General features: G+C 33.3%; 1 protein-coding gene across 1 annotated transcript in view; it reads right to left on the bottom strand.

Annotated features, from left to right (window-relative positions):
- Nucleotides 1–21,305, bottom strand: part of CenG1A (Centaurin gamma 1A) — a 241,058-nt gene extending 219,753 nt beyond the window's left edge. Inside the window, exon 1 of the mRNA XM_085186350.1 lies at nt 20,899–21,305. Coding sequence (XP_085042476.1) covers nt 20,899–21,091 — 193 coding nt within the window. The 5' untranslated portion in view covers nt 21,092–21,305. The remainder of the gene's footprint in view (nt 1–20,898) is intronic.
- Between the last annotated feature and the right edge of the window lie 4,976 nt (nt 21,306–26,281).

The following is a 26,281-nucleotide window of genomic DNA, read 5'->3' on the forward strand; positions in this document are numbered from 1 at the left end:
AGTGGCCATCTTTGATTTTGATTTTGTATAGTGCCCTGAATTCTACTTGACAAGCCCTTTCATTTGATACCCATATTGATGGGATCGAAAAAAACTAACTTGTCCGCCATCTTGTAGCGGCGGCCATCTTGGATTTTGATTTTGTGTAGTCCACTGAATTCTACTTGACAAGCCCTTTCATTTGATACCCGTATTGATAGGATTGAAAAAAACTAACTTGTCCGCCATCTTGTAGTGTTGGCCATCTTGGATTTTAATTTTGTATAGTCCACTGAATTCTAATTGACAAGCCCTTTCATTTGATACCCATATTGATGGGATCGAAAAAAACTAACTTGTCCGCCATCTTGTAGCGGCGGCCATCTTGGATTTTGATTTTGTGTAGTCCACTGAATTCTACTTGACAAGCCCTTTCATTTGATACTCGTATTGATAGGATTGAAAAAAACTAACTTGTCCGCCATCTTGTAGTGTTGGCCATCTTGGATTTTAATTTTGTATAGTCCACTGAATTCTAATTGACAAGCCCTTTCATTTGATACCCATATTGATGGGATTGAAAAAAACTAAGTTGTCCGCCATCTTGTAGCGGCGGCCATCTTGGATTGACAATAATATTGAATATGGATAATTGTATTGTCACCAGAATCAAAGGCGTATACCAAATTTCAGATCAATCGGTTAACGGGAAGAGGGTTAAATTTCAATTACTAAATTTGACCCAAACAAACAAATAAACAAACGGGGTGAGCTAAATAAAACCGTTTAAAAATATCAAGCTACAAAAGCTTTTCAAGCTTTAAAGCTAAACTCAATTATGTATATATTAAATAAAATATCCTCTCATCATCAGAGGAACAGACCTCTCGACTACGTATATTAGCGGTATGTAAATGTTGAAAATCATTTTGCACGGCATTTAGCCAACGAGAAGTTCAATTAGCTTTGCATTGGTAATTCTGTTCTGTTTCATGTTGGCTGCAAATTGCAGGAAGGATTCTCTTAGGGCAAGTAATCTGTATATTAGAGAGAATTATATATTATTTATAATGTTTTAGTGAGTTTTTATGTATTTTAATAATTAAGGTATTATACTCGCAATTTTGTTAATGTGAAAGTGACAGTAATGTGTTATTGACAAAGAGAACAAACATAAAAAGTATTCGGGTGAATTCGGAATCTCCCTTTTTTGAAGTTGGTTGAAAATGAGAACATCCTCTTTTTTGAGATTGGTTGAACAGAAATGCAACGATCAGGAATCTCACTTCTGACATCAATTTAAAAAGTTTTTGCTTGTCATTATTACAGTATAATCAATTTTTTTCAAACTTTCTCAATTTTCACCGGATTCCATAATCGGAACCTAACCAAACTTTCACCAAATTATCCTTGAAGTGCATCCTTTCAAATAAAAAAAGAATCATCAAAATCGGTTGGCGCGACATTGAGTTATTCGGCTATTAGTCGCGCACATGCCTAATGCAAATTTAAGACTTATGTGATTTTCTCATGGATACATAGACATGAACATACATAGACATGAACCAAAAAAAAATGGGACCATTCGGGACCTATACCTTTCAAATAAAAAAAAAATATCAAAATCGGTTCACCCAGTTAAAAGTTATGAGGTAACAAACATAAAAAAAAAATAAAAAAAAAATTACAGTCGAATTGATAACCTCCTTTTCTTACAGAAGTCGGTTAAAAAAAGAACGTCTTAGTGCACTAAAAAGTAAAATTTTACCTTATATGAAAGACACTGAAAAATTATAATGAATGAAGAGAGTCTACTTAAACACATACTTCCTATACATCATAAAAGTTTTTGCATACGAGACGTCGTTGTCTATCTTCCGTTCCATTCGTTTCACCGACGCGGAATATTCAGACACAAAGAATAGCTTTACTAAGAATTTTATAACAAAAGTACACTCGCGCTTGTTACTTTTAGTCATTGAGAAGCTTTTACTGGAGAATGTTGCGTTTTCTTCAATTGCATGAAATTTGAAATGTGTGTGCGAGTTATTATAACTTAATTTTTAGAATATTTATGCAAATATTTATATTGAGGTCGATGTGGCCTAGGGGCACAAGGGTGTGGGTTCGATCCCCACTCGAGGGAATGAATTATTATTTATTACTATTTTAATGTCTTTCAAGACGCAATGCCTCAAAAATTCGGGGCATTGTGGGGACCAGAGTGTCTTAGGTTCCCTCTGTTTAACCTGCTGTGTTCGGGATGCAGTGATAAGCTGATGATGGTAATCAATATTTATATAGTATCAGGTCAAAAATTAGCTGAAAAACCTTTCAAGTTCTCCCTAAGCGCGGCCATAATTTATAGCCTATACCTTACTCAATAAAAGATAACTAACTAAAACAAAAAGAGTTTTCGAATTCGAAACAGCAAATTCTAGAAATTGCAGTATTTAGATACATATCATCAACAGAGAAGACATCAACAGATTTTTAGCTTGTGACTTTTTCGAAGTTACAACGTTTGCTACGCTACCCTGAGTATGGGGTTAAACAATATAATTATATTAATACATTTTTTAAATGGTCTTTTCTTAATAATCTCCCATTTATTTGTCACCGTCAGCTGCAATATATCTTTAAATATAATATTTATGATGATACAAAACGATCTCTCAAGGCGCATCATTCAGTAGTTTCAGCAAGCTCTTGAAACTTTACAAAGACGAAGAGGAAACTTCGTTCATAATTGCATTACGACTTTGACGAATTATTTCTGATATATTAATATCAGGATAAATTTAAAAGTACCTACCTACTATAAAAAAAAACACTGATTTCGAATAGTTGCAATATAATCTTAGTTATATCGAAAAAGAATTATAAATTTTAGTTTCCGGGAAACTTATAACATTTTTTTTTAAATTGTTAAAATTTAGTGGCAAAACGTTAAGAAAAAGTATAAGAAAATCTTGTATTTTACTTTTACTCTATTTAAATGTTTAAAAAATTAATAATTTAAACCCAAACAAAATCTAACTAATTTTCATACTTAGAAAACAATAATATAATTTTTAGAAAAGGTATAATAAACATTTCAACGTAGCGGGATTTGACCCCACGCCTCTTGGAAACCGTCCAAGCGTAACAAACGTATAAAAATATCGACTGATGAGGGCTTATTGGTTAGTGCTTTGACGATTTCTAAAAGTCGCAGGTTCAAATTTTCATAACATTTTTAAAAAGAACATGTATTTTATCGATTGCCTTGAATATAACCAGCTGAAATTAGAAAAATATTTAGTCTGTATTGCAAATATTTGTTATCGTTTTTTTTACTAAATGAAAGATTTTAAAATCATTTTAAATCGTGTTTGAGGAAAATATTATGTTTTATATGTTAATTAAATAGATTTTCTCCATGTTTCTCCTTGTATATTTTCCTCGGTGTCTAAAGATGAAAATTATTACCTATTCTTATTATAATTGTAAACAAGTTACATAGTTCTTTATTTTAAAATATTTTTAGCACACCTATAAAAATGTTCATCTAACGGAATCTGAAGCCTCTTGGAAGCCGACCAAAGACTAAATACTAAGCCGCGTGTACGCTGAACGTATGACATCGTGGTCAGAGCGCTCAGACAGTATCCAAGAACAGCGGGTTCGATTTCCGATAGGTTAAATTGTTTATATAACGTGTAATAAATATATGTTATATTTTTAATTTTAAACGTACATACATGTAATTTTAAATCTATTAAAATTAAATCATAGAGATGACATCCGAAGCGATGCATGACGATCTCGTGAGGTCGAGCGAGGGCACAGGGTTACGCGGCCAACGACTTGTTCATCTGTTGATATATGACATAAACATTTTGTTTACTTAAAACGTTAAATTGTACTGTGGGAATGTAAACTAAATATATATCGTGCGCCATTTATTGCAATATAAATGAACAAGGCGGTCGTGGCGCAGCGGCACAAGGACTGTAACGCGACGGTTATGGGTTCGATCCCCACTCGAGGAAGCGAAATATTTATTTACGTTTATATTACCATTTCTTCGCTCTGGTGTCGAGGCAAAGCGCGGCGCGGCTGAGTTCTGCCACTCAACACACAATGCCTCCAGAATTCTGCAGAAAGTGGAGAACGGAGTGTCTTAACACTAGGTTCCCTCTGCCTACCCTGCTGTGTGCGGGATACAGCGTGAAGCTGATTTTAATTTTTTTATGTAAGTCCTAAATATATATACCAATGAACATTATATACCTAAAAGTTGAGTAACTAATGTAATCACGAATAGCACAAGCCAATGAACCGGATCCACCCTTAAAATAAGGCGCATATTTAGGTAGGAGTATACCTAATCAACCCTGACAAGAATATATTTATTCTTACAGAATTTTGATTTCACAAAATTTTTGTTTCACACAATATTCGAGATATACTTAGCAGGTTATGCAGAAGGAACTTAGTGTAAGGACACTCCGTTTCCCATTTTCTCAATTTTCGAGGCATTATTATGTTGAGAATGGAGAGGCGAAGAAACTAAATCATAGGCTGATGTTGCTGCAGAACGAAGAAATAAAAATTGAACCTACAACTGTCGCGCTTACATTCAGACGGCTTCAAAAAACAAAAAAAAAATAATATGCATTTTATATTGTGTAAAATTTTGTTTATATAATATTTTAAATATCATTTACTCCACATATTCCATGAAAATTAATTATACAAACCTATTACTTCTTAAATGAAAATACAAAAATATAATTAAACAATTCCCACTATTAAAAACGAAACATCTGGAAACAAGAATCCAACCAAAAACCACCCTAGAAAGCAAATCTCTATTGAAAATTTCAATTTTGGCTTAAAATGTTGCAGTCATGATATAATTACTTGGTTTCTGTTAACATAGCTAACAACGCTTATATATTCCAAAAATCCTTTATGAAAATTGAGGTAAAATTTTATAATATGAAATTTCTCGCAAAGACCGCGTATTAAATTCTTCGGCGAGCCTCGTAACAAGGCATGTTTATGTTCTTATTTAATCTTTTGCGTTCGACAGGAAAATATTCTTTTAATCATATACTCGCTTCTGTAGTGGGGCGGTACTTCGGCCGGTATTTCTTTATATAACATTTTTGATGTATGGTTTTAGAATGACGATAAATAAATTTTAAGTTGCTCTAAAATAGTTTAAATTAATTTGTATTTTCTATGCTGTATTCCGCACATAGTAGGGTGAGGCAGAAACTAGTGTTAAGGGCACTTCGTTCTCCACTTTCCGCTCAATTTTCGAGATATTGATTGAGTTCACCCTTCAACACATAATGCCTCCAGAATTCAGCGGATAGTGAGGAAAAGCCGTGTCTTAATGGGAACACAGTGTTTTGTCACTAGGTTCCCAGGTTCCTTCTGTCTACACTACTATATGGGGGAAACAGTTTGAAGATAGAAAAAAAGTATCTAATAAACACCAGGCCACATAATAAACAGACTTACCAAAATTGAATATCTACTCTTAAATGTAAAGCTTGTTTAGTTTGCCCCAACCACAGCTTTTAAAAGTTTTAAACTAAACTTTACTAGATGTAGCCTACATATTACCGTGTCACTGCGTACATCTATCTGTAAACTTCTACGTCAAATAGATATATAATTTACATATTAGGAAAATCCTTTTTTCCCCGTAGGGGGATTGGAACAGGGACCCCTAGTTACATTACTGCGTTCCCTACTTTTGGAGAAATTGAGCATTGAGAGAATTCTGCTTGAACGGGGAAATTATAATAATTTATATGTAATTTTTCCCCACGTGTCGTAGGGGCATTGATTATCCAAAATCCTATTCTGGTCCTCCTATCTGGTCAAGATAAAGAATTTACCTAAGCTAAGGCCATGGGCGGTAGAATAGAGAGGTCAAGTGGTTCGTGCCCTCCCCAAAATAGTCTAGTGTACTCTAGAATTTTTACTAAAAAATCCTAAACAAAAACCTTTAGAAAGACATATCTATAGATAGATACGAGTACATCCATGGCCAAAGCATATAACACTATTTCATCAGAACCAAATTGAAGTCAAAAGCTTATTCTCTAATATTTCTTCGGATTATATAGAAGTTGGTCGTCGCTCGGCAGTCGGCGCAGGTGTGGTGGATAGCGAACAAATCTGCAATTAGCTTATGTTCACTTCAGGATTTAGACGTATTTAATTATAGGTACGTACGGTAACTTATTTAATTACTTTTTGATAGTTTTGTCATATTTCACTTCGCCCTTAATGTTATATGGTGGGATTCCGTCCACTTTTGAAGACATGGTGGAGTTCAATGCCATGCTTCGTCTTGCTACCAAAGAGCGAAAATAATCCACTTCCCCCGAGTATCAGACGCCGTGCCTCTCCACAACAACATCTGGATCTGGTCACCTTCATTAGGTCTCTTTAATTAATTAAAGTAGTACATATGAGGGATAAACGTACCAGTCCAACTAACCATAATTATCTATTTTTAAATCATTATCGTACATCTTTTTTCTGAAAACCAATCTCAAATAAAATGTATTCCCATAATCATTTCAATTAATAATTCTCACAAATTTATTATACTTAAGTAACAAAGCTCAAAAACCTCGATCAGAAAATAATCTTTTTAGTAACAAACACAAAGTAATTAATATAAACAAACGTTATTACCCCACAGTATTTACGTAGAACATAATAACCTGTATAGTATAATAGGACCCCTACTTAAAAGATTTTCTATAGGGCCAGGTATAAAAGGAGTAGGGGGTCGTTCGTAACACGCCTTTAATCCTTAGTTGATTTCTGTTTGAAATTTGTTGCTTTATGTAGAAAAGTTGTTTTATGTGGTATTTTTTAAGGATAATTAAATTTTTATTTTATTTAATTTTTTTCTATATATATAAAATCGAAAGGTCACTCACTCATCACGAAATCTCAGAAACTACATGTGCTAGGAATCTCAAATTTTGCATAGGAGTTATTTATAGGACGTAGGTGCTCGCTAAGACGGGAATTTGCAATATTCGACTTCTAAGGGGTTGTTTTTGGGGTCGAAAGTTTGTATGAAATTTCGTTACTACAAATGCTAGAAGTCTCAAATTTTGCATAGACGTCACTAGGACGTAGTCATGGAGACAGAAATTAATAATAACATAGTTCACGCGGGTGAAACCGCGAGCGGGTCGCTGGTATTTAAATAAAACTCGTCTTCCGTATCGGAGAACGAAAATAATCAATTCCCCCAGTAGGAATTGAACCCACAACTATCATATTAACAATCTCTATGATGGCCTCTAACTTTTATTAATAGCAAAGCAAGTAATTCAAGTACTTATAATAAAAACAGAATATTTGTTACATACTTAAATGTTTATACGAACGCGTTCATTCGTATTCGAGTATAAAATGTTATATTTACATACAGTAATTAACTGAACCTTTAATGATGTGTTATTTCAGGTAAATTGAACTCGGAGAATTACCTGAAACGACGAACTCAGTTCATTATTCTTTCATAGAACTAATTAAGGTATAAACGGTTTTTGTTATTGATAACATTCATAAATAACAGAGAAAAGAGATTTTGTTTGGTTTTTTTTTCTACTCTACTTTTCCCTAATTTGAATGGGGAGAATCGGGAGAGTCTCGACACTAGGTTCCTTTTTCTTACCATTCTCTAAAACTGAAACTTGCACCCACATGTTTCTATAACAGCGAGCAGGGTTGAAGGCGATAAAAGGTATATATATATAAATTTCATATAACGAAAATTTTTCAATTAAATTTAACATATAAATAAGTATTTAAATGTCCATGTAAATTGTGCATTGGTTTCACAATAACTGATATAAAATTATTAAATATAAAATATATTGCTTTATAATAAATAACAACTGGTAATGTAATTGCTGAAATATTTTATACCTCTACAATTGTATAATAATATAATATTTATTTAAATTTGTACTTCCATTTCTTAGCACTGATGTTAAGGCACAGGGCGGCGTTGAGTTCAGTGAACGGAATGTATTAACACTAGGCCATCTCTGACTACTCTCCGGTGCCCATCGGAGATGGGATGACCGGGTTGCCCATCCCGCACAGCATGAAGCTGATTTAATTACTACAGTCCCTACTTGTGCCCGGACGCCACCACTGGCCTAATATTAGCTGTATGAAGATAAAATACATACTAAGTAGGTATTATTTCCGTTATAATGGGAACAACTAATAGTGCCTATATATCACATACCTATCAGTAAGTAACACGGGATGGATGTGGGTGGATCACTATCAACGGAAAAATAAGTCACAAACACTACGTGTACTACGCGTGGGTTGCGAGTTTGATTAAACTGTACAATTTGCAAATATAATTTGAGTTTAGCAGGTCTATATTAAAAAATATTATATACTTACCGATATCTGTACAAAATACAAGATTCGGAATTCAATAATGATATTGTTTTTAGCTTTACGCTGTACTCAGCATTAGGGTAGGCAGGGGTAATCGGGAAATCTAGTGTTAAAACACTCTATGGCCCACACACCGCCCAATTTTCAATCAAAGTCCAATAACTACAATAATAATTATAAAGTACCTAATAGCAACACTAGTAAAATAACATCAATAACAACAAAATATCTACAGAAAAAAGTAACACAAACACTACAAATGTATGAAAACAGCTATGAATACATAATTTTTCTTTACTTTTCTCAAAGGTAATTGGCAACAGAGCTATAAATACGTCGTTACATTCGTATTTAGATTTCTGGGTCACCGCGTTCTCCCATAGATTAGTACCTATAGATTTTATAAACAAAGTATAGTACAATACAGCGAGGACTTGTGTTGTCTAGTTTGTATAGCGGATTCATTATCCTTAGCATTCAATGGCTATTGGTACAGGCAGATATAATAACTGATGTGAAAACGAGGTGGATGAATGAGATAATTGGAAGCTTATTCGGTAGAAATATATATTTTTGGTGAATATTGGATATTTTTATATATCTCAGTGTTGAGATTGAGATAGGCACGTAGGCATGATGAGATATGTTGTCAATTGTTATACTAAATCTGTTTAGTATATAAATATAGTATTTATAAAGCTGAAGAGTTGAGAGAAGGCAATGGGCTATATTAAAACGTTATTCCATGTAACCCATTGTACCTGCGATCATACCTCGGGAACTTAGAGACCAAGAGTCGATCCGCAGAATATAAAGGCTTGGCTTCCGCCATATAAAGAATTTTCAATTTGAAATAGTAGTCAATGAGATTAATCCAATCCTAGAATTAACTACTCCGATTTCGTATATGATATGCATCGGTCGAATACTTTGCATCCCCTAGTACTGGTATAACGTTTAATTAACAGACAGAATTGCGATTCAAATACCTCGGGGGAGGTAGACGATTCGGTAAAGGTATTTAATTAATTTGTTGTGGTGCAACTTGCCATAGCTTTGTATAAAAAGGAGTTAATGTTATGGAAAGATAGAGAATTCTCTTTATTTTGTTTCAATTTATATTAGGTACTTTTGTAATATAAAAAAAAATATTATAGATGTAAGAAAAATTACGAATTTAGATTTGTTGTCATTTTGTCCTTACATTTTCGGTAAATTTTCCAAGTTTTAAATAACATTTTAATATTCTTACTTCTGTATATCTAATGTTATCATTTCATAATTTTTTTCATAATTTTTGTCTTCACACTTAGAGCTGGAGGAATCCAAATGAAAAAAAAGAGAAAAATAGATCTAAAAAAATGCGCTCCCAGTGTCCATTGACCCCAAATTGAAGTTCCAATTTAGGGTTTTAGCGGTCGTTATTGCGTGATGTCATCTCGTTCCAACGAACAATGGGCTTATTTTAGATACCATCGTTTATCTTCATTAAACAAACCGCAACGTCCTTTGGTCTTTTTGAACTTTATTAATATGGTAAAAACATTTCGGTGGTTTATTTTATTTCGAGTAATTTTTCTTCTGCAGAAAGCTTTTCTTAAAGCTTCGACTATTTCAGGATGTTTTTGAGCCCGTCGTGATGCAACGGCGGGGGGTTTGACTAAAATCGCGACGATTGTGGGTTCCCTACTCACTCAGTGGAATTAAATATTTCACTCTGATAACGTAATGTTTCAGAAATAGGCAGAAAGTCCGTTGTGCGTTATTTATCAGTCTCTTAGTAAAGGAAGAGTATTCTATTATATATATAAAATAATTTGATGGGCCCTACTGAGAGAATTCTATAGAAAAAAAACAACTAAGCCATTATAATAGGCTAATTACGTCATTGGACAAATACTTATTAAACAAAATCTAACTCTAATACTTAGTTAAGAAATGTAAATAACCTCGAATATTATTTTTCAAATTTTCTTTGGAACATCTTGGAGTTATAAGTGAAAACAAGCCATCAATCATCATCCATGTTCCATCGGGAGTAGCTTGTTAGTTGTTTTCCTTTCATACATTAAGTAGCTTATTATATGAAATTGTTTGAAAGAAAACGAATAATGAGATAGTGACAAATCACTCTGCTTTTTCTTCTGCTTTTCTTAATAAATTATATGTAACAATATGATGATTTTTTTTACAGAAAAAAAAATCGAATCATAGAAAGACAAAAATATTCGCGTTTTCTTGTTAGACAATGCGCGGCGTTAGGTTCTGCCTCCTACCACCTCATTACCTCTAAAATGAATTTAAAAGTGAGAACGGAAAAATCCACCTCTGTTTACCAATGTTACTGCCACCAGAATAGATCTATATTATATATTTTTTTATAGAAAAAGACAAGGGAAACGAGCGTACGAATCATCTGATGATAAGTGACCACCGCCACCGATGTGAGACCACAGGAGCTACAGTACAGGTGCATTGCCGGCCGGCATTAACTATGTTTAATCGCTAAAGCAATCTTGTAAGCAATTAGAATGGTATTTCAGTGTTTGTATTGACGTATACAAAACGTGACAATACAATAACCGCATATCAATACCGGTTGTTTATTACTAAAGTCATTATTAAAACCTATTATTCGAATACAAGAAAGTTATTCCATAAAATGTAAAATTATGTAATATCCACTAGTAGGTAGATATCGTTAGCTCTTTAAAAACTTTAATGTTCTAAAAACATTAAAGAGACTAGGCGCGGCGTAGGATCTACCCAAAAGTGTAGAACGGAGTGCCTTAACACTACTTTCCCTCTATAAACGCTAAAAAAATGACACAACTAGCACAACTAACTTATTAATTCATTGGGTTAAAATGTCAAAACCTGTAATTTTAATAGAAACTTACTTTTAGACCAGAAAAAATAGTGACTAGCCACTTCCTCCTCTATATAACATACATTACATTCAATAAAATAATAACAAAAAATCCATATCAAAATCAAAAAAGTGAAATGAAAACTTTCACTTCAACGCTATACCGGGCTCACAAATAGGCCGTGGGCAAAAAAAACTGTATAGAACACTACCTACTGCATAACGTACATTTCTCCACTAAAGGTCAAACTAAAAGATACTATTCAGGTCAAAACGCCATTGTATTATATTAAATTTAAATTTTAAAGCAATTAAAACGATATGTGTTTTCATTTAAACAATTGTGCTTACGGCTTTTTCTCACGCTAATGGAAACGAGGTCGCGGTTAGTAAAAATCATTTTAAACAAAAAAGTGTTCTGTACATAACATTTATTTACCCATTTAGGTTCTTATCAATATTAGACACAACGTTGAGTTCTTCCACTCAATACGCAATATCCCAAATTCAAACGGAAAGCGGAGAAAGAAGTGTCTTGGCACTAGGTTATTTCTGTCTACCATCTATATATCATACTTGCAGTAAAGACTGGAGAGTTTGTTTGGTTGAACAAGATAATAACAGGAACTACTATTTCATCTTACTAGAGCGAGGACATGAAATAAAGTCAATCCCCTAGTTAGAATCGAACCCAAAACCCTCGCGTTTATTATCACGCACTGCGCCTCTACGCTACGACGGCCTAATTTATTTATAACGCAGTTTTAAAAACCAAAGGAGATTTTACACAGAATAAATTATTTAAAAAAAATCTTTACATTTCTACTTGAACCCTAAAAAACATGAATGAACGATGTGAGTTTACAATTTCACAGTGACACTTGAAAATTTATTCTACGTCGCTGGCACTAGAGACACTCCAACATTTGCCAGCATTCAGTGAACGCGGAAAGTTTTTATCTCTGCATAATGTCGCTTTCATCCAATTAGCAATAATAATTCTAAAGAATAAACGTTACTTTGTCACATTATATGGTTTACGAATATTTTATTATACATAGACTAGTCGTTGCACGCAACTTTCTTTACGTAGACTTAAGATGTAAGAAGATGAAAAAAAACTCTTTTTTGCGTCGTCAGGCGCCGCACAATTTTTGAGATATTGAGAAACCTTACCAGAGAGAGAAAATGAAAGTGATTAATTTCCCCTGAGCAGAAATCGAACCCACTTTAAAATCAGACAATGATAATGTACCAATCATTGACTGAAAACTGGAACCCAATAAAGACACCAAACACATATTCATACTATTCAATTAAAACACAAATCAAAACATTTTTCTTACCTAGAACAACAAAAGAAAAAATCTATTACAACATAAACAGTATAAGCCAGAAGCACGTAGTCCATATAGTCTACCATCTGTGAAATCGCAGGTGTACCGTAACTCCGTAGTTAACGGCACTCTTAGAAAAAGCGCTATTAGCTGGTGTCTAAGCTACGATGAACCAGTCACAATGTTTACTTTTAAAGAGAACCTCGTTTTAACCTCGTTATGCTTCTGTAGGTACTGTTATTATAAAGCTGTAGAGTTTGTTTGGTTGAACGCGCCAATCTAAAGAATTATTGTTTCTAATTGATAAAATTTTTATTTCCTCCAGTAGGAATCGAACCCAGAACCTGTCGCGTTTATAGTCAGTTATTATACAATCTACTACTTAGTAATAAAATATATGCACGTATAAAAACGCTGTAACCATAACACTCTAAACTAATACTAAAAAAATATATGATTAAATATATAAAAAAATATATATTCATATAAAACACACAGTGTATAATATACACCATAGGTTTTTATTACCCACGGCAAGGAAGCCATGAGCTTGGTAGCATTTTTTGTTCGTCTGTGGTTTAGCACTTCTCATCAACGAGAGGAGAATGACCTGACAATTATTCGGGAGCTCCTACACGAAACTTATTTGAGTGAGATTTTTCTTTTAAAACTCACTCATCAATTTTGGAATTCTGGAGGCAATGCGTGTTAAGTGGCGGAACTAAACGCCGCGCTAGCAAACATATCTTCTGTTAATAAATTTAAAAGTAACATCTAAAAATATATTAAAAGTAAAATTAAGTTAACAACAAGTGTGGTGGCAACGAAAGTTAAGGCTTCACAGGATTATTGCTTATTGCGGTTTGTAATTGATTCCAAGTGGAATAAAATTGATACGGTGTTTATCTCTTGATGAGAACCGTGAGAATATCGCTGATAATAAATACGTACATAAAAAACATACGTATGTGTACATAAAAAATATTTTTTAAATAAGCTATTCTAGGAATTAAATTAAAGGCTTTAAATAAGGAATAGTTATAGCTATAGCTATATAGAATAGATTGTACCTTAAAAAAAAAAACATTTAAAATTTTTATTTCCTCGCTTTGGTAAAGAGGCATAGCACGGTGTAGATTTCTTCCAGTCAACACACAATGTCTCCAGAATTTAGCGGAACATGGGGAACGGAGCTGTCTTAATGGGAACGGAATGCATTAACACTAGGTTCCCAGGTTCCCTATGTCTACCTTATTGAGTACTACCTCTGCCTACCTTGTGAAGTATCGCCTTGTTAGTTAGCAGTCAAGAAGCTAAAAAAGAAAGAAGAAATATCAATAATATTCAAGTTTACAATTTCATTAACAGAACCTTAAATAGTTTACTTTGAAGTAAACTAAAGCCATGTGGCCTTTGAGTACGGTCCGGACCGGTCGGTACCCACCAATATTAATTAGACATCTATTTCCAAATATATCAGATAATTAGTTTGGATGTTCTACATCAATACATCAAACGATAGGTGGGAGTTCAATCCCGATTGGAGGACTAATGGTGGAATTATTAACTCAACATACGATTGTAAGTGGAGAAGGGAAAAGTTTCAAGATTAAATTCTCTACATCTATCCTGCTACAAAGGTAGGTGATGCGTGAAAATCTTCGCATTCACCTGCATGAATTCCTGCATCTTCGTCTTGCTAGAGGAGGAAAATAAAAAAAACAATCTCTCCGCCGAGTGCTGATCGAACCCACAATCACCGCGTTCATGGGCAACAATGATAAATGACCCCCACTGCGCCATATTGGAATTATTAGTTAAATAGTAATAAATAATAATTACCAATATTTATAGGTTACCGTATGAGGCAACTTGTTGTGTATAATCGCTTTACTTTGTAATTGCGGTTTTCGTGCAAAGGTTAACTGGGTCAAAGCCAGATTGGATATTATTAGATGTTGTTTAATCACGAATGCTCATTCGAATCGTTAGTATAATAGATAAAAATAAAAACACATTTTAGATCTAGTTTTGTAATATATATAACTTTATTATCTATATAATATTGAAAGATGGACCTAAAAATGTTTTTGCATATTATTGTCTATTAAAATACCGAAATATTTTTTTTATATTTTCATTTCCTTGCTTCGGTAAGAGGCGAAGCAAGGCGCAGAATTCCGCGGAAAGTGGGAAACGTTAATTTCTTAATTGGAACGGAGTGTCCTTACACTACGTTCCCAGGTTTCCTATGCCTACGCTGGTATGTGTGGATTTTTTCATTAATACAAGAAATAGACGCTTATTTATTGAGCTGGCTATTGAAGTGAAAATTATAGCTCAAGCAATAAAACAATTAAAAATATATATTTAAGCTTTTGAATCAACAGATCTTACATTTCATTTTAATCTTTTATATAAAAAATAAGAAAAACTACTTTTTCTTAAAATTGGACAGCCATATAATAAACTATAAAGACTAAAATTAATATAAACCACTAACTCATATACTTAGATATTTTTATAGTTTTCAGTAACAAGTCGCACCGGACGTCGTTACGGTCTCGGATGAGTGAACAGTGAATCACATTTTATATCTAAATTAACTTACCTTAACTATAGAAATGTAGGTATATTTTAGTTTTTAACTTCCTAATAATAATATAAATAGGTGTAGACCTCAGTATCGATTATACTTATTGGAGGAGAATCACATAATAATCATCATGACTCCTCGGAGGGTATATATGAAGAAGTTAGTGATAATCAACGAGGTGAAAGAGGTATGTAGAGACTGAAGAGTTTGGCACTCCTCTCTCTCTTTCTCTCTGATTTTTGTAGACAGACACAATTGCAGCTTATATTAGATTATATTTACTTTTCAATTTTCCCCATATTATAGGTATCAGGCTCAGGTAATATTATTTTTTTCTATTATTCTCCCAAATGAGAAATGAACCTTTGCGTACATATAAAACCTATATATCTCCATTATTTTAAAATATTTTTTAAAGTTTGTTTAACTTTAACTTAACGTACTTTTGATTTTCTAAAATAATATAAAAGAAAAATAAAAAAATATTCTTTTTGTACGATATAATAACGGACTTTGCAATATTTTTCTTTTAACAGTTCTCGACCTCCCCTACCTTTAGCAAAAATCTTACTAGGGGTCGAAAATCAAAAGCAAAAACGGCACGGCACACATTATATTACTTATATGCATTTTTATATGCAACATTGCATACATTATTTAGTTCTTTACTTTTCTGTCCATAAATAAAAATATGAAATATTGATTATATATAGGTACATACTTAAATAAAATTATTTAAAACAAAAAACAATATAAACAATCAACGTCATCAAAGATGAACTTTAGAGATATCAAGAAAAAAACATCCGGTCAAATTCGAGTCGGACTCGCCCACCGATGATTCCGTACCAACTTTAGGATTGTAGGAAAACAACTTTAAATATAAGTTGACAAATTTAGATTTACGAGCATATGCAATCATTTTATATGAAATGAACTACAAACAGGTTTGTAATGTTTTTTTATGAAATAAAAATTTTCGATTTTCGGATTTTTTACCCGGCTTTTTTTGCTAAGCCGGGGAATTTTATACAATATGCTGAAAAATTGAAGCTTCAAAGGACTATAGACCTGAATATTTGATATTAATTTGATTTCAAGATAAACGGTCTTGACAGACAAACAAAAACGTGAATCTATAAGGATTCTAGTTTCACTTTTTCAGGTACGGAACCCTAAAAAAGAGCGAAAATTAGAGAACAGAATGTTTAACATTGTTTCTCATCTACCTTGCTAAATGCAGCAATTGAATGAAAAAAAAACTCAAACGATTCGATACTTGTTTCGATTTATTAGGCAGTGCATTTCGCTCCGTTCGCCTCGCATACAATTAGCTTCGAGAACAAATTTAATGTCAAGTTCGTGCATGAGTGGCACACTCGTTGCATTTTGAAATTGCGTAACGTAAAAGAATTACGGGATATTGATTTTATAATACATGATTTGTATTGTACTTAATTGAAACGGAAATTATGTTTTCTATATTTTTTTAGCTTCAAGCTACTCGTTTATCTCGCATATAACAAGAGGGAACCTAGTGTCAAGACACTCCGTTCTCCACTTCCTTTCGAATTTGAGAGGCATTGCGAGTTAAGTGAAGGCGACAAACCCTTTGCCATCCAGCAACCAATGCAAGAAATACACTAACGTAAGCATACAATAAAAAAACCAACAATTGGTCCCATCAAATCAAAATTACCTAAAGAAAAATCCTGTACCTACCTATACCTACTAATTTGACAGCCAAATTATATAGTAAAAAATCGTTTTAACTAAAGCTATCGGTAAAAAAAAACTGTGTTTTAAGCACTTTTCGCTCCATTTAAGCGAAAGACAATGAACTCCACAACACATGTTAATGTCAAGATCGTGCGTGTTAAGTGTTCACTTTTTAATATGTTATAATTTGATTCGCGTTTATGAAATAGTAGTTTTTTTTTATTTAAAAATATAGTTTTACGCTGTATCTCATATATGTAGAGGGAACCTAAAGTAAGATTACCGCACCCATTTTTAAGACATTGCTTGAGTATCAGAAATCAACACCGCACTTTGTCTTGAATCCAGAGCAAATGAAAATATGTAATTCCCACGGGCGGGAATCGAACCCATAACTTTGTTTTGTTAAAAAATCATTACTTTTCCTGACAATACATATATAAACGCACTGTACTTTGTCTAGTTTTTGAAGTAATTAATAGATACTAATTTTACATAATGGTCCAATCCCTACTTAAGAAAATACCACTAATAATAGCAAAGCTTTTTAAAATACTCATAAAGTGGAGAACGGAGTGTCAGAACAATAGTTTCTCTTGACTTTGAACCTACTCGACTGTACAATATGCGAAAGAAAATTTGAAACTAAAAAACCTAATTTCCCTTCCAATTTTTCCAAGTATTCCAGTCTTCCAGTCTACCCTCATAGCCGATGCAGGTGGTTGTAAATACCGACTGCTATCTGTCCCACGAGGGTCGTCCGGTGAAATTGCCCGTAACCTTGGGGTTATAGAGAATTAACAGAATTACACAGTACGTACGTACGTACGTAAATTGTCGTCTCAGTTGCTGAAGTTGTCGAATTAAAATTTTCAACAAATTGTCATTTTAATTAACTTTCTCTTATAATAATTAATTTAAATATTTGTTTTATTTGTAATCTAAATATTTGCTACAATTGAAATTTCGTTTCTGTCTTAATTAGTGGTGGTTTTTACTTTCTCCACAAATAATTAAAATAAATGTGTATATTAAAATAAAGCCTTGGCCTAACCAGTTCAAAGAAAATTATGTACTTGAAATCCCAAACTCTCCACACACTGTTTAGTCGATTCTTCGAAATAGTCAAATTGGCATATGCCCGGGCAAAGCTCGACACCTTATATCCAGTTAAAAGGCGAAGTGACGCCAAGAAACATCCAGTAATTCAATCAAATGAACAATATAGCAACGACAGATATAAAAAAACCACGTTACATTTTCTAATTAGAAACACTTCTAGCAAACATTTCTAATATATCGACGCTTGCTCACAAGTTGTCATATATAAATAGTATTAATTACACGATATTATCTGGACATTGCATCGTTTTGTATTGACAATTATAATAAAGTAAACTATAATGGATATAGGTAATATATTTATTGTATAAGTCTAAATAAATATAAATTATAAACTAATTTTATTAAAATTGATTGTTATTGTTAAAATAAGACACTCTGTTCTCCACTTTCCGCACAAGTTTTGAGAAGAAATGAACGGAACTCTACGCCACATGAACATAATTCATGCCTCTGAATGGGATTCGAACTTACAACTATTGCGTTTATAGTTATACTAGTAGACCCGAACGCGGCTACGCCCGCTTGAACTATACGAATATTTATTAAATATATAGTTGCTTAGCAACGACGGTTGTAAAGACATGACGGAATAAATTGCATGTCAAATTAATAAGTATTTTAATATATTGGTATATATCGAAAATATTACAAATATGAGAAAAAAAAGTATCCTATGTTCATCCCGAGACCCTCAAGTATCTCTACATGAGTATTTTATCACAATTAAATTAGCGGTTTGGCCCTGATTGCGTAAAAGACAGACAGACAGACAGAGTTACTTTCGAATTTATAATATAGGTATGGGTAGGTATGGATTAGTTGTTATTGTTAATAAGACACTCTGTTCTCCACTTTCCGCACAAGTTTTGAGAAGAAATGAACGGAATTCTAAGCTGCTGCGTCATTAGAGCTAGGAAATGAACATAATTCATTTCTCTGAGTGGGATTCGAACTTACAACTGTCGCGTTTATAATCATATATTAAATCAGTAAGCCACTACGGCCTCATAATGATATTATTGTATTTTACATTAATTCTTTTGACATTACTTAGAACTGGTTAGTATTGAATCGACAACCAGGATCGCGTACTTAACGTGCTCTCTGAAGTATGAAGGTCATTTGTACATTTTTTTTAATCAGAACCTTAAAAAATGTTTTTTATTTAGGCCAAAGTGTTACTTAATTGCCTCAATCTGTTCGATAATATTGTTTCTATACATTCGAAGAAAAGAACTATAATGTTTGTCATAAGATTCTTTTTTAAATATGAAAAAATATATATGAATAATTTTTAAAAAAATGAGCTTTACGCTTTTCGTCTTTTTTTCGCATAGCAGAGTAGACAACCTATTGTCCCTACTCTCCGCCCAATTTTCAAGACATTGCACAGCTGGATTTATCGCAGCATTTTGTCTTTTTACCATAAAATGAGAATTGAACCCACGATCATCATTTACAATCCGACACTGTGCCACTACTGCCTTAAATATTATGTAGTGTTGAGGTACATTTAAATAATGTTTATTAATTATTTAATTCCTTACTCAATTAATTTGCCGTCAATTCTCTGCTCAATTAATTTGAGGCAGCCGTGGCGCAGCACCACAAGGGTGTAACGCGACGGTTGTGGGTTCGATCCCCACTCGAGGAAGTGATATATTTTTTTACGTTTATATTTCAATTTCTTCGCTCTGGTATTGAAGCAAAAGCGCAGCGTTGAGTTCTGCCACTTGTCACGCAATGCCTCCCGAATTCGGCAGAAAGTGTGGAGTGTCTTAACAATTGGTTCCCTCTGCCTGCTGTATGCGGGATACAGCGTGAGATGATTTTTTTTTTAAAATTACTTCGACAGTATCTAGAATATTTACATCTATTTATTTATTTATTTATTACCCTTTAACAATTTAATCTAAAAACATCAATTATAACATCTAAAAAACTAAAAAGGTTTGTAACGATGTTAAAAATTATTATACAATTTTAAATTAACGTTAACGTTAAGTAAGGGCATGTAATGTAAACGTGACAGGTTGTGGGTTCAATGTCGACTAGAGGATTTTTCTATTCATATATTTTCATAGGTTCCCTCTGCCTACTCTTCTTTGAGAGGAATATTGCGTGAAGCAAAAAAAAACAGTTTAACAATACACGTGGATTAGATAAAGAAGATATTTTTTTATTACAGTTTTTCTCAGTAAATTACTTACGCAATTTAACTAGTCATTTAGTTATCTTCTTAATTGTTAATTGGACAGTTTAATGGAATTAATAGTGCGTATTATATAATTTAAAATTTTACTAAATAATGTTCTACATTGCTTCAAGCTTTTTATTTATACTAACGACCCGAACGCGGCTTCGCCCGCTTAAATTTATTTTTTTTATTGTTAAATTATACAAAATATTTACATAAACTGTTGTCTATGTTTTACTCTAATACACTGTAAAGAATTCGGCGAAAAGTGGGGAACGAAGTGTCTCAACACTTGCTTCCCTAGCACCCTGTTGTCTGCGGGATATAGCGTAAACTTACACACGCTGTCTAGTTCCCGAGAAAACTTTGACAACATCTATAGTAGGTTTAACCAAACAAATTTACCTTGATACCATAAATATTGTAGACAGTATAAATTGGTAGTATTAAGTAATAAATAAAACGTCAACCAATAAATTAATAAACAACATCCTAACCTAACAAACTATTAAATTTAACTCTATTTCATACAAAATTCAACATAAATTCCAATAAATATTGAATATTAGAACTAATTTCAATATAAACTATCCAGTTGCCTAGAAACGAAAGTAAACATTACCTTCTATAGCGACGACGTGGTCTCGTATCTGTTGTGCCAGCAATGGATCTGGTACCAGTTCAACCAAATCGTAAAGCGCATAAATAGATGGATGGACGCTTTCGAATCTCTGTATCTCCTGCCGTATTGACAGAGATGTGTTCAGGCAGGCCTGGGTGTGCTGCCGATTGCACATAGTCCTGTATCCAAGCATTTAGATTGTATTAATGCACAGCACAACACTCAACACAGAATATGCTTTTCCATCTCAATTTGAGGGACACTAGACACTTGTTCAAACTATTTAATTGATATATATTAAAATAGACACTCTATCACTATATATTTTTGTGTTGATAAAGTGTGAGAAGTAAACAACGTGTTATATTTATTATAATCAACACAACAAATAGACCACCTCGTCGGCAGCCATTACCGGACTGGCATTCTTGTGTTGGATAAGCGTCCAAAACGTGTCTAAAGTACCGCTATATTTGAGTGGTGGCATCTAGTTGAATGTGGTGGAACTACTAGGGAATTTTTTTATAGTAGTTTATGTATCATGCGATAGATGGCGTTGCTTAAAATTTTTATTTGGTAATTAAAAAACTAATATTGAACAATACATATATAAATAAAAATAAAAAATAATTAATAATTAAATGATGAAAAATTAAATTATACTAAGTAATAAATATTGTATAGTTTAAGTAAATAAAAAAAAATCATAATTATGTAAAAACAAATAATTAATTCTTATTTCGTTAAATCAAATCAGTAGAGAGTTAATTAAATTTAGTTTTCTTTTATATTAGGCTTCGTTAAGTGTTATATTTGGCGTCATCTCGGCGTTGGAGTTCGTCATTCTCAATCCATTTCCAGTCTCGATATATGAAAATTAAAGAACTTAAGAGGAGATAATACGTTTTTTTAACTAGAGCGAGGAACAGAAAATAATTTATTTCCCCCAGTTACAATGGAATCTACAACCATCACGTTTGCAAGTTGACACAGTCCCACTGCACCACAACGACCTTACGGAAGGAAGAAAAATTCAAAAGAACTTTGTGTTATTATGTCGATATTTTTATAGTTTCTAAATAAAAAAAAATCAGCAAACTAATAGCAAAATTAATAAACTTTCCTAGTACTTACTTACGTATTGCTTGCTTAGTGTACATTCCTTTATATTGAATCCGTGACCGTAATTTCATCATAGAGGCACGCTCCAGTGGCTTGCGAATTAAAGTTTCATACCGTAGATTATATAGTAAACTATCGGTACTGTCGTCTGACTGTAACGCGGCGGTCGTGAGTTCGATTTTTTCTAGGTGGAATCAAATATTTTTATCCTGTCGCTTTAGTATCTGATAAATGATAAATCGTGGCGTTGAGTTCCGCCACTCAACATGCAATGTCTTCAAAATTGAAGTGTTTTAATGGGAACAGATTGTCTTAACACTAGGTTCCCAGGTTTGTCAGGCCCTGTCTATCCTGTTACGTGCGGGATACAGCGTGAAAAAAAATGAAAATAGGTTCATAAAATCGTTTATTTTGTAGGGAAACTATTTCATAGTTCTTTAGAAACCACCAGTGCACCAGTACCCGGTTGCTTGAGCAGGTCATGAATAGATATGCGTTTTAATTTTCAATAGGTTTTAACCTCTAAGGAAAAGATTCAGGCTTGATAGAATTTTATAATCTATGTTTATGTAGTATTTTAAAATATTCCTTTGGTACCTGGAGTAATTTGGATTAACTTTAACAAAACCGTCCAAGTGCGAGTTGCACTCGCCTACTAAGGGTTCTGTATCTATCTAAAACTCTTCTACATAAAACTGCAAAAAATCATATCTGTTGTATGTAAGCCCCTTTATTATTATTTTTTATATTGTATTTGTTCTTGTAGTGGCAACAGAAATATATCATCTGTGAAAATTTCAACTAATTAACACGTTTTATGATATACAGACTGGTGACCAACGGACAGACAGATAGAACAGTCTTAACTATTTGTGTACGGAACCCAAAAAAAAAGAAGATTATAAATATAACACGTACTTATTTGATTAAATTTTTCTTTATTTAAATGTTTCTATTTAAATTAGAGAACCTTCAAGTTACTTTTAATCAGTTAATTAATTACTATTATTATTATTAAATTTAGATGTTTGGAGTCTGTTTAATTTTTTTTTTTTTATTTTCTACTTAAGCGTTATTTGCATAAGAATCTGGCGCGAAGATGAAAAAGTTTTTTAATCTTTCACGCAGACATTTCTTTGTACCTATTGTTTTTATTAAAAAACAGCAGCGCATTTCAATAGAACAAAACAAAATGTCCAGATTTAAACTCATCAAGTCTATTCCTTTTTGTTATAGAAATTTTCTGAGAGAAAAAAATATCTTTGAAGCCAGTCGTGGTGCAGGGGCACAAAGTATGACTGTAAACCAACTGATTGTGGGTTCGATCCTTACTCTAGAACATGAAATATTTACTTAAAATTTGTATTTCCATTTCTTCGCTCTGGTGTCGAGGCAAAGGGCAGTGTTGATGTCCGCCACTAAACACGCAATGCCTCCAGAATTCGGCGTAAAATGGGGAACGGAGTGTTTTATCACCAGGTTCTTTCTGCCTACCCTACTAAGTGCAGAAATTACATTGACTATATATCACGTCAGTCGTTTTTGAGCTGCACGCTGTATCCCGCATATAGAAGAGTAGGCAGAGTGAAGCTAGTTAAGACGACGACGACGACACCGTTCCCTACTTTCCGCTGAATTTTAGAAGCATTGCGTGTTGAGTAGCGCAACTCAACGCCGCATTGTACCTTGTTACCAGAGTTATTTGTTTAAAATAAATATTTCATTCCGCTGACTGGGGATTGAACTCACAACCGTCACCGCTCCACAACGGCGTAGCAGATAAATGCTATCACATATATAATGCAACACATACTCTACATATAAAAGGTGATTACGTGACATGAGTTTGAATGATTTCTAAAGGATTTTTACAATGAATGCCCAATAGGATGCACAATAATAGATAATTAGCATGTTCTACGATCGAGGTGAATCGCCACCGCTGGGCCTTTCAATTCAATATATATCTATATGAGACATTATTATTACATTACAGCTTCACGCTGTATCCCGCACACGGCAGATTAGGCAGAGGGAACCTAGTGTTAAGGCACTCCGTGCCACACTTTTCGCTGGATTTGGAGGCATTGCTGGTTGAGTGGCGGAACTAAAACCTTGAAACCTGAGCGAAGAAATGGAAATATAAATAAACTAGCGACCCTCTTGCGGCTTCGCCCGCTTTAACTATTGGATTATTCATGTAATGTATATTTGCAAAGCACTTAAGATAATGTGAATATTAATTAAACCCTAATGCAACCCGCATTTTTGTAGTTTCAATAAGGATTTTCCAATTGTTTTACACAGCAAGGAATTTTTTGTAGTTAATTTTAAATCTGTGCTACTAATCTTTTCAAGTACTTATTAAAATATATTTAAATGACTATTTTTAGATAGTTAAATGACTATTTTAAAACGGAAGAAATTATAAACAAAAACCTACCTACTACTAACTACAACAAAAATGTGAAACCAAATATATCGCGCTTAAATAATACATTCAACTCCAATTATCCAATACGTGCAAACGCATCTAACTAAATCTTCGTTGCTATAGAGGCAGCCGGGTTTTTTTTTTCGAGCTTGTGGTTAATGCTGAAGGGGGTATTCTGTCCCTGATGAAAAGCAAGCACGACGTGGCTGCCTGTGAGGAAAATTAAATAGAATACATCGGCCGGGAATCGAACACGGGCCGCCCGCGTGGCAGGCGAGCATTCTACCACTGAACCACCGATGCGTGTAAGGCAGGCGGGCGCGGCGGACGCATGGCGAGTGGCGAGCCGTTTCGCAGCAAGGATTTGTTTGATATTGTAACAACTTCTAAAGTACTTATTAAAATGAAAAACAGTAAAAGACAGTTTTGGTCTACATTAAATGGCCAACGTAACTAATGTATTTATTTATATGCTGAGAGTAAGGGATAAGTGAAACTTGAGGAACATACATCTGATGTGTCTACGGCGGGATGTGTCATCAATTAAATGCGTTTTTCTGTAAAACTATTCGCAATTTCGAAATATTGTAAAAAGCAAATTTTATCTTCGTGTAACGTAGAAAATTAATAAAGTATTTTAAAGGATAAGGATTAATACCATTATAGAAAAATATCCCTCACAATAAAAATATATTGAAATTATTATTTTTAGACAGAAATATGATCACTACACGTTATTCTTAAAAGATACGAATATGCTCTCGCGGACTTTTTTTGTAGATCTTATTAAGAGGAACAATACTCCAGTACATTATTTTCATGTAGTACTTACCATTAGAGCAGCGCATGCGCGAAAGTGTCTCAACGGGTAGGACTTTATACACATTTATCGTATTTATGTTAATTTACATAAAAATGTACAAATAATAAACTATATATAAACCTTCTACGAAAAACACCCGACTTAATGGTGAAGACCGCATCAAAACCGACCGTTGCGTGGGTTAGAAGAAGAAGAGTTAGAAACAACAGACAGACACGAAAAGCGACTTTGTTTTATAAGATATAGGAGATAGGATACTTCATTTTCTCGAGTGGGGATCGAACCCACAACCAGTCGGTTTTACAGTCACACTTTGTATCCCTATACTCGTATATATATACAAATAGTAACCGAGCTGGTTAGATCTGGACCAGACATCGGCTAATTGGCCAAATAATTCGTGAGAAACATAAAATTATCTTAATTGCTATTTGCTACGACTACGGCTTGATATTTGTAACATATCATTTTTCCTATAATTGTTGTTTAGTAAACCGAATGTCTTCTTAAAATATGGCAATTTTGCTTTTTCCTCAATGTTAAGATTCAGTAGAACTTATACATAGGATTTATATAACGGTTCCAAGAGACGCAGGTTCAAATCCCGCTTCTTTCAAATTGTTATAGGTACGTTTTCCAAAAAAATATTTCACATCCTATTAGGGATGCTATTTTAAGCAATTGTTAGATTTTTTTCTCTAAGCCTCTCTCTTTCTCTAAAGGGTTGGAAATTCAAAATTTATAACACAGCCTATATTTTAAGTCGTTTCGTACAAATACATAGTAGTTATAGTTTATAATAATCCTCTAGGTATTAACTGCTATTTAATTAGCATTAATCTCACACCAACGAGTGTACGGACGGATGTTCCTTTGTTATATACATAATTGTAGTCCTTCGCTCATGTGATAATGTTACTACAATAATGATTACTCATATAAAATATTAAAATTTTAGTAAATTTTACTTTTTAAAAACAACCTATAGGAGGCCTGATCTTCCT

The sequence above is a fragment of the Heliconius melpomene genome, chromosome 6 (genome assembly GCF_056956725.1).
Source record: "Heliconius melpomene rosina isolate 202511_hmr_F chromosome 6, ASM5695672v1, whole genome shotgun sequence".
Classification (NCBI taxonomy): Eukaryota; Metazoa; Arthropoda; class Insecta; order Lepidoptera; family Nymphalidae; genus Heliconius; species Heliconius melpomene.